Genomic DNA, 10,363 nt, shown 5'->3' with positions numbered 1-10,363 from the left:
GGGCACAACTTAACGAGAAAATATTCTAATAGACAAAGCTCAACTAAATGAATTTAGAAAAAAAAAATTCAGTAAAATATTAAAGTCAAAAAATTATTATTTTTTTAAAATCTCAACTGTACAAAGGCGTTCATTTCATACTTCTCGGAAAAGACTATATTCTCTCCGCCCTTGAGCACGCTACAACTGTTGGGGTACTCTGTGACAGCCTGGGGGCTACCCCCCCCCCAACTCAGAAAGGTAAGGGCTCAAAGATGGACAAAGAAGAAGAGAATAAGGACAGGTAGGTGTGTCTGCGAGAAAGAGAGAGAGAGAGAGAGAAATGCAGTAAGTGAAGAATAAAAGACCCGTACCCCCCAGTTCTATTCAGCAAACGTAAAATGAAAGGTTTGGGGGGGGTGGAGGGGGGGGGGTAGTGAGGCTCGTAAATCTCGTCTGTTTTAGTGTGCACTAAAATGGAAGGATTCGTTTCAATGTTCATTATGCAAAACTTGTAATTATAACCTCTCGCTAAGACTGTCTCACCCGCTTTCCTTTTGCGTGTCTCTTTATACCTGTCTTTCTATATCTCTCTCATTTTCTTCCTTTATACCTGTCTTTCTCTCTCTCTTCCTTTTTACCTGTCTTTCTCTCTCTTTTCCTTTATACCTGTTTTTCTTTCTCTCTCTCTTTTCCTTTATACCTGTCTTTCTTTCTCTCTCTCTTTTCCTTTATACCTGTCTTTCTTTCTCTCTCTCTTTTCCTTTATACCTGTCTTTCTTTCTCTCTCTTTTTTCCTTTATACCTGTCTTTCTTTCTCTCTCTCTTTTCCTTTATATCTGTCTTTCTTTCTCTCTCTCTTTTCCTTTATACCTGTCTTTCTTTCTCTTTTTCTTTCTTTATACTTGTCTCCCTCTCTCTTCTTTTATACCTGTCTTTCTCTCTCTCTCTTTCGTTCTCTTTATCTCTCTCTCTTCCTCTTCCTTTATACCTGTATATCTAACTCTCTCTCTCACTCTCTCTCTCTTTCTCTCTCTCTCTCTCTCTCTGATTCCAGCTTCTCTTTCCATTTCACGTATAGAGTCGCAGAAATATTCCATCTCTTTTATTTCTCTCTCTCACTTTTTTTAACAATCAATCCTCCCCCCCCCCCTTCCATAACCACACAATCTTTCCACTCTTCACTGCCTCTCTTTCTTGTCATTCCCCTCCAATTAATATCTCCCCCCCTCTCTCTCTCTCTCTCTCTCTCTCTCTCTCTCTCTCTCACGTAATATAGTAGAAACTGAGACCAAGAGTCTCCCCAGTTCTCGAGGAAGTCATAAATGAATGCTCCCTATGAGTATCTATAACTTTCCTTTCTGTGTCCAACTTTGCATGGGATCGTCAGACCCTCGCCATTCAACTTTCAAAATTCATTTCAAGATTCATTGTTTATCTAGTCATTTTGTTTGACAGGAACACCCACTCTCACCGTTATACACACACACACACGCGCGCGTTCAGACTTACATGTACACACGATCAGACTTGCACATCCACTAAAAGCCCAAACCCATTATAAAACGCATTACATGAGGAAAGGCATTTCAATTAGACAGTACACGCGGGGGGGGGGGGGGGGTGTTCAGAGAATGAGAGGAAAGAGTTCTGTTAGGAGAGTCTAAACGATAAAATCTCAATATTGGAGGATGTGTTTGGGCGGGAGGGGGGTGGAAAGGTTTAAATTAAAGATGTTTCTATTAGCACAAGAAAGAATAGACTACTTAGCATTTTTCTCTTGCGAATCAATAAAGTTAGAGAAGCGAAGAATTTTTTGTTAAAAAAGAAAGTTGACAATAAAGCTTTGAAAGACTAAGAGATCTAAGAGTGAAATTAGCTTGAAATGTCTTACGTTGGCAGCTCATGTTGGTAGAATTCACGAATTGAAACACGTCAGGACGTCAGCGAGCTGGGGGAGAGAACCTGGATTCTCAAGGGTGGTCACTCTATTGAAAAGATGCAAGTTTAGATTTCCTCAGACTACTGATGAAAAGGTTGATCGCTTTTCTGTTGTTTTTTTTTTTTTGTTTTTTTTTATTTATATATCTATAAAGTATCTTTAGATGCTAAAACTGGACAACTGAGAATGACACGCGCTTTGAATTGTTGCCATGATGACAATAACAATCTGGAGCTTAGAGAGATATAGGAGAGAGAACGTGTGTGTTTGTGTGTGTGGTGTGTGTGTGTTTGTGTGTGTGTGTGTGTTTGTGTGTCTGTGTGTGTGTAGAGTTGTTACCAAGAAAAAAAATATTTTGGGATGAAATATTTTCCAGTCTTACATTTGATCTCAATGTGATCTTGATCTAGTTTATTAGATTAAGGATGGGGGAAAAAAACGGACAGGGGCGAGGTGGAAGGGCGGGTGCAAAGAGGATAAAAACTATGAATGTGATAAAACATCTGGTCAGATTAGAACCATTTCTTTCACTTATTGGTGACCGAATCTCCATTTCTTTCACTTATTAGTGCCGCTTCTCCATTTGTGTCATATTTTGCCACAGTCACTGTTGTGTGACAAGAAGACTAGTCGTTTTATAGACCAGTAGAGTCACTAATATGTATATATATATACCAGTGGGTGCAAAGTAAGTATACAGTGATACAAAAAGAAAACGTATGTAGTTACTGCATAAAAGAAAAGGGTTAAAAGTAGGCTATGTACCTACATTAAATTATGGCTTTTATATAGCGCTAGTTTCATGCTAATAGCATGCTCAGAGCGCTTTGGTCCAATCTCATTTATGGACTAGTTGGGGGGGGGGGTATCTAGGAGATAGGTTTTTCCGTGCTGCCTTTAGGCACTCAGTAAACACAACTCTGCCCGAGTCGGGTGTCGAGCCCCCTGCATAGGTAGCCAAGCCAAGCTCACTTAGAATCTCGACCACGCTTCCCACCAATTAAGCAAAATGAATGCTTTGATTGAAAAGATAATTTTTGCGACATTAGTTTGTTAGTGTAATAAATGCAGTAAATATACAGGCTACATGTCTTCTCCCTTTTTATCATTGTATACCTACTTTTGCACCCCGCTGTGTAGAACGAGGCTATCGTGATTCCACTGCCACATCAGTAAAACGAAAAATAAAAAAATAGAAAAAAAATGCAGACAATAAATTATTTTTAAAAAAGGTAGATTAGATTTTTTTTTTTAAATAATTTTCTATTAGAGTTGCACGAAACGTAAAGCTTATATCATTGTATTTTTTATTCTTCTAAGATTTATGTTTCGTTTCGGATACATGTTCCTACTTTTTATTTTATTGTTGCCTGGCTTATGCCTGCTGAAAAAAAATCTCTGAAATGTATCATGCAATGATCTGGAAATGAAACAACATCAAAAATATTTGAATTATACAAAACATATTAACAAGTAAGAATGGACATATGCCAGCTAAATATGTTGCCTGCAATGTTGTACCGCACGGTGGATATATATATATGACCATAAAGTTTATTAATGGGTTTATTTTTTTTGTCATAAAATCGGTCATAATGTCTTAGCATTAATGCTCCAATTTATTCTAGCCCATTAACTCGTCAAAATTAGTAACGACATGGGATACATTGTTAATTAATTCAGCTTTGACTCCTCCCGTTACGCTGCTAATGAGCTCAAGATAATTATCTTCAAGTTGATCTATTTTTTTAAAAAACAAAGTCCTTAGTAGGACCTCATATTGTTTCCGAAATACAACTATAACATTTGTTGCCATACGTTATGCTTGTCATAAAGTGATGGTGAAAGTTCTAACAAATTGCTGGCAACATTTTGACGCTGGTGCTGTGTACCTTTTACGTGTTACGGGTATTTAGATCTCGATCTCGTGACACTAGCACTCAAGCGTGACGTGAATCCGTTGTCTAAATAGTGTAGGATACTGGGAGTTTATGTAAAAATGAAGTTGAATTCAAATGTATAAACTTGAACTGTAAAATAAACAGGTACGAAGAATTCTTCCAGTATAAAGATACGATATACATAAAATGAACGAGACATAATCTACTCAGTGAACATGCTAAAATATAAAATAATGCAAAAATACAATAAACATGCATATATGTAACTGCCCTGCTGGATCAAGTAGAACAAAGGACGTTTAGGCCACTAGGCCTTCATCAGATATATGTAAAAAAAAAATAATTAATAATAATAAACACAAAGTCTATTTACATTGTTCTACTTGGTCCAGCAGGATCACATATATACATGTTTATTGTATTTTCTATACAGTCGTTCACCCCTGTAGCAGTAAATCATTGTTGTTGTTTTTTTAATGCTGAAATATAGCACGATCTTTCTGTTGTATCTTTTATACCTTTTCAAGCTTAAATCTAGAAAATATGTGAACAATCAAGAGTTGAAAAAATACTTAAACTTTTACCTTCATTTACGCCCATGAGCTATTTTTAGCCTTTATACTTAAAAACGAAACATGCTCGAAGTGCCGTCACACCAGACGCTTGTTCAGATTGGTTTGTTAGTTGGTAATGTCGCTAACCAACTTCCGTTGTTCTTGGCAACAAGCGAGGAGTCGTATTACGTCACAATAATAAACTGACGTGGAGACATTTTCTCAATTTACGCTTCACCTTTTTAGGGGTCTGCATTTCGACATTCGGCATTATGACATGAGATAATGTACCTAATAAATATATGTCTTAAGTTCAAATGGTACTGTATATTAGTAAAATTAACACAAATAATCATTAAGACTCTCTTAATGAATGATACTGTTGTTTATTAGCGAGATAATGCATACAAGTGACAAATCTCAATTCCTATCGCCTCACGTCTAGCTTTCTGTGCAGCAAAGACATGTATAACACTGTCTAGATCAATACTGGCTAGTATATTTGACCATGTGAATATCAAGATTAAATGGCAGTGACGTAAAATTTAATATTTATTGTAAAAAAAATATAGGGAATTCATTTAGGGGCTCCCTAGTGGGGAGGCCCGGGAGGACTTTCGAATTTGGACCCTAGCTACGCCACTGACAAAAAAAACTGAGACTTTTGTTTGCCCCTATCATTGTCACATGAAATAATTCTCTAAAGTTTCAGTCAAGAAATCAGTGAGGAATAGAGTGGGGCAGAGAGTGAGGCAGAGAGTGGGGATGAGAGTGAGGCAGAGAGTGGGGCAGGGAATGGGGCAGAGAGTGGGGCAGGGAATGGGGCAGAGAGTGGGGCAGGGAATGGGGCAGAGAGTGGGGATGAGAGTGAGGCAGAGAGTGGGGCAGAAAGTGGGGACCAGAGTGAGGCAGAGAGTGGGGATGAGAGTGAGGCAGAGATTGGTGCAGGGAATGGGGCAGAGAGTGGGGCAGGGAATGGGTCAGAGAGTGGGGATGAGAGTGAGGCAGAGAGTGGGGCAGAGAGTGGGGACCAGAGTGAGGCAGAGAGTGAGGCAGAGAGTGGGGATGAGAGTGAGGCAGAGAGTGTTGCAGGGAATGGGGCAGAGAGTGGGGCAGGGAATGGGGCAGAGAGTGGGGCAGGGAATGGGGCAGAGAGTGGGGATGAGAGTGAGGCAGAGAGTGGGGCAGAGAGTGGGGATGAGAGTGAGGCAGAGAGTGGGGATGAGAGTGAGGCAGAGATTGGGGCAGGGAATGGGGCAGAGAGTGGGGACCAGAGTGAGGCAGAGAGTGGGGATGAGAGTGAGGCAGAGAATGGGGCAGAGAGTGGGAAAGAGAGTGGGCAGAGTGGGAAGAGAATGAGGCAGAGAGGAGGGCATATAGTAGGAAAGAAAATGGGGCAGAGTATGAAAGAGAAATGGGCAGAGAATTGGGCAGAGAGTGGGGCAGAGAGTAAAGCAAAGAGTAGGGAAGAGAGTAATGACGTAACATTAGAAAGAGTTAAACTAGTCACATAGACACTTTTTTTTTAATCACAGTATAAAGTATTGTTGGTTCCTGATTTATTGTCTGACTTCTTCTGTTCTGACTTCTGTTCTGACTTCTGTTCTGACTTCTGTTCTGACTTATTTTCTGACTTATTTTCTGACTTATTTTCTGACTTCTGTTCTGACTTCTGTTCTGACGTCTGTTCTGACTTCTGTTCTGACTTCTGTTCTGACTTATTTTCTGACTTTTGGTCAGAGAGGCAACTGACAAAAATCCCAATTTTTCTTTCCAATAAGATAAACATTCCTACATTCACCGATACTTCTGCAACATTCTTTGTACAATGGGAAGCTACAGCATCCACACATAAAGAATTTTTTAAATTCGCAAATCACAGTAATCTGCTCTTTGTTTACTCTAGAGTGACTCTAGTTTAGACGATTACTTTAAAAAAAAAATACATATATATAAAGCGATATGGAGATATATGGGGACGATGTATTGGAACCTAAGGGGTAAAAATGAAAGAGGACGATTGGGTCGTAACTAGACCAACTGAACAACGCCCAAGTACCACCATATTGAAAGAGTATTGCTGCAAGCAAAAGAAAATGGATTCTGGTGTATTAAATAATAATAATAATAATAGTAATAATAATAATAATAATGTAAAAAAATTAAAACGAAAAAAAAAAAGCAAAGAAAATATCTCAATGGACAATGATAAAGGGAACACAATGAGTTTTGTTTTTCTTTAAGGAAACTCGACACTGGCAGTGCCAGATAATGAATACTCGTTCGTTTCTAACATAGTAATAATAATAATAATAATAATGAAGGCAATGTCTTTGGTTCCAAGATTAAACATGAAACACTGCAGACCCAGTTGCGACCTACATATTTTGCCACGTTGATGTAGACAAAGACGTTGTCCGCCGGAATCTATTTAAGTTTTCTTGACGTCTTCTGTGCCTGTCTTCGGCAAGGGCCTTTCTTTCAAAGTGTATCATGTTTTGTATTGTGTAATATGTATATATTGCTGTAAACTTGTTCCCCCCGACTGACTATTTTTTTCCCACGTGAGAACTTTTTGAATTTTGTTTATGTTTGGAGGCGAAACTGACCTGAGCAAGTGTGTTGATGTGTAAAGTAACTGGAGTTTATGATCGCGGATTTTTTCAACGGAGGATTGTTTTTCTTGGGTCGGTTTTTGTGAATAGTTGTATGTACATTTGGTTAGAAGAACTGTGAAATTATTTCGATTACTTGGAGTATTGACTGTTCGTAGTGGATTGTGCTTCTGCAACCAGAAGGATATCGGCGACCTCACAATCGGTGAGTTTACTTTTTTTTAGTGTACTTCAAAGTCGCAACAATATATATATAAACACTTTTACTCACAGACACAGAGTATGATTAATAATTGGAGGAACAAGACTTAGCCAACTACAATTTGATAAATAGCAGTGTTGGGTTGGGAAAAGGGGGGGGGGGAAAGACAGCGCCCCGGAGCCGGCCACCCATGTGTGTGTGTGTGAGCGCTTACATACGAGCATGCAGACATGACATCTATTCAAACGGTTAGTCTATCCATGCGCCTGTGTTTGTGCGTGGCCCCCAGAACACCTGTGAGAAAGCCGGCCCTGCGTTTCCTTTGAAAAAAAAAATCTTTTGAATTAAACTGACGGAAATATTTCAGAATCACTGTTGGAACCGTTTAAAAGAAAGTTCCATTAGTGGGCAGAACCGGATAAAGGAGGATCTAAGGAAAGACAATGTCTGTCACAAACATTACTTAGTATTTTCCAAGCAAATGAGCACCTTCTAAGGGAAGGAATTAGCTTTTGTGTTTATATCCGTGCTATGCGATTTTGTGGGTAGTTATGTTTATATGGAACTCATGTATAGATAGATATATGTGTGTATGTGTAGTTTTAGTGTGTGTGTGTGTATATATGTTTATGCGCGTGTGCGTGTGTCTGTGCTTTTCGTTTGTGTGTTTATGTTGTTGTTTTTTTTGTGAGTCTTAAGTACGTAAGTCTCTCCCATTTTATATATTGTTCACGTAAACGTCCTTTTCAATGTGACAATCCTGATCTTCAGACCAAGCTTAACTCCCCAAGCTTAGCACATGTATTCTATATAAAGATAATTAACTACGACTCATTGATGAACTAACTGGTTGATTTCTTTACGTTGATTCTGCGTTGTCATCCAGCATGAGCTTGTATGAAAAATTTGAAGATGGTTGGATTAGTAGAACTGGTCGAAAACTTGATTGCTTGCGAAAATCTTAACAACATACAAGAAACTAACAAGAAAAATACAGATAGAGTTAATATAGGCGTTGTAAAGGGCGAGGTTAGGTCGGGCCAATTGTGTTGTATACAACTCGTAAGTGACCCCTCGGTGAACTCTAGGAATACGTAGTCATCAGCTCATCACAATCTAGAAATATTTGTACTCAGAACTTAATATATATATATATATTTTTTTACTCTGTCTGTCTATCTGTCTGTCTGTCTGGTAAAAGCTTGAACATATTTTTTTCCCCATTTCCCATTCTTGGATTCAGTTGAAAGTTCGCACAATTATTCGTTGAACCTGACAATCAATAATCAATAATCAATCAATAAACACAATTTAACCAATTAGTTAATTAATTATTGGTGATGAAGCATCTTGTTTGATATAAGGGGAATAACTGCTACTTAAAGAGAGATGTGAGTGTAAATATGGATGTAATCCCCTTATTACGTTTTGACACGCTTTTTCTCCCACTTCCCATTCTCGGATCAAGTTGAAATTTTGCGTAATTATTCATAGTCGATGACAAAACACGAATCAATAAAAAAATTAACCAATTAGTTAATCAATCAGTACTAATTAATTAATTTTGTTTTATTTGGCAGTAATTAGTGGTTCTTTCCCTTAGATAAGCTTTGTTTTTTTTTTAAAGTTTTGTTGTTTTTTTGCTTGTACTTTAAATTCACCTTCACATTCACCTAACCGTTAATTTGTGTATTCACAACGTCTGACACTGGTCACCTTTTCGTCTTCATTATCCTTTAAATGCAGATAGTGAAACGAGTTGGTGAACGTAGGCAGCCTTCTTACTCCAACTGTGGTTTTCAACTAGACTCCAATCTGTTTTGAAAGTGCACTGCACTAGTGGTCTGCTGCTTGCAGAGCAGGGGTTCTCAGCCTGTGGATCGCGACCCCCTTGGGGCTTGATTGACGATTTGCCAGGGGTCGCCAAAGACCATCGAAAAAATGGATTGTTTTGTCTATTCTTCTATCGCTGTGTGGGTCCCGGCAGAGTGGGGGATTGTAAAAAGGGGTCGCTGAGCTTAAAAGGTTGAGAACCGCTGGTGTAGAGGTTCTGGATTACTTTTATTATGTTGTGAATTACTCTTTACTTTTTCATTGTCGCCCAGAATGCCCAATGCCAGACTCTGTCGAAAGCTTTCTTGAAATCAATAAAGACATGGAAAAAGATTCTGTTGGTATTGAAGGTGTTTCTCGCAGAGTATCCTGAAGTTAAGGTTGTTGTTTTTTTTTTGTTGTTGTTTTGCTGCGATTATGTCTAAACCCCGCATGTTCTTCTGATATAATTTTGTCTGCTATAAGTTTTATCCGTTTTAATATAATTTTTAACAGGACTTTGCTGGGATGGCTAATGAGGCTGATGGTGCGGTGGTTTTGACAGAGTTATAAATTGCCTTTCTTTGTAAGAGTGATGATGAATGATTGGGTCCAGGGCTTGGGCCCATACTCCTGATTGCCAGATCTCGTTGAAAATCTTAAAAAGTGCTTTTATCATAGTTTATCACGATGCGTTTAGAAGTCCATCCGGACTATTGTCCACTACGGCTGAGTTTTTCTTTTCAGGGCTTTCACTGCTGAGGCTACTTCCAAGCGAAGAATAGGATATCCGTCGATGTTGGATACTGCAGGGACTTCTAATAACTCGGGATCTCCGGAGATTTCAAAGTTCTACAACTCTGACCAGTATTCAGTTGTACTACTTATCACATTTATTTCCTCAGTCAAACATCTATTGTCTTTGTCTTGTATTGTGGCAGTTCTTCCATGCTTTAAGGTAATAAGTTCCGTTACCAGTGGGTACTTTTTTTACTGTCCTTTCTGTTCAGTCCCTGCTCAATTTCTTGACACTTTTTTTCTCTATCCAATTCTTCGTTTCTTACATTTCCTTCTCAGCCGTATGTTGACCCTAATAGCAATCCTTTATTATTAACCTTTCAATAGACAAATAGTCTAAAAGTAACTTTAATTATAAATATATAGACTTTTAAATTTATTGTATTATAAGCAAAATAAAAGTTTCGCCACACTGCTTATTATGAACGTAAATATAGAGTTGAAGCTAGGTGCTGAAACAAATCTGATACATACATATATATTAGACATACATGAATAGCAGCACCAGGGACCAAGTTTTTAAGAGAGAAAGTAGTGAATTAAAATGCAACGAAGGGGCT

The 10,363-nt window shown here is 38.4% G+C and overlaps 1 protein-coding gene across 1 annotated transcript; it reads left to right on the top strand.

The window, feature by feature from the left end:
• Positions 1-254: 254 nt before the first annotated feature.
• LOC129927148 (uncharacterized) lies at positions 255-9,578 on the top strand. The gene is made up of 4 exons (XM_056034389.1): positions 255-283; positions 5,113-5,849; positions 9,299-9,390; positions 9,522-9,578. The coding sequence occupies exons 1-4, from the start codon at positions 255-257 to the stop codon at positions 9,576-9,578; spliced, it is 915 nt and encodes a 304-aa protein (XP_055890364.1).
• Positions 9,579-10,363: the final 785 nt, after the last annotated feature.

The sequence above is a fragment of the Biomphalaria glabrata genome, chromosome 7 (genome assembly GCF_947242115.1).
Source record: "Biomphalaria glabrata chromosome 7, xgBioGlab47.1, whole genome shotgun sequence".
Lineage (NCBI taxonomy): Eukaryota > Metazoa > Mollusca > Gastropoda > Planorbidae > Biomphalaria > Biomphalaria glabrata.
Note: the sequence above shows the minus strand (reverse complement) of the source record. Positions and strands in the feature narration are given on the sequence as shown.

Bases quoted from the DNA above. Each gene is read 5' to 3' on its own strand.
- LOC129927148 (XM_056034389.1), top strand. From the start codon at position 255: ATGGACAAAGAAGAAGAGAATAAGGACAG. The intron at 284-5,112 runs GTAGGTGTGTCT...TGAGGAATAGAG, and splicing joins GAAGAAGAGAATAAGGACAG to TGGGGCAGAGAGTGAGGCAG. The intron at 9,391-9,521 runs GTATCCTGAAGT...AATTTTTAACAG, and splicing joins TTGAAGGTGTTTCTCGCAGA to GACTTTGCTGGGATGGCTAA.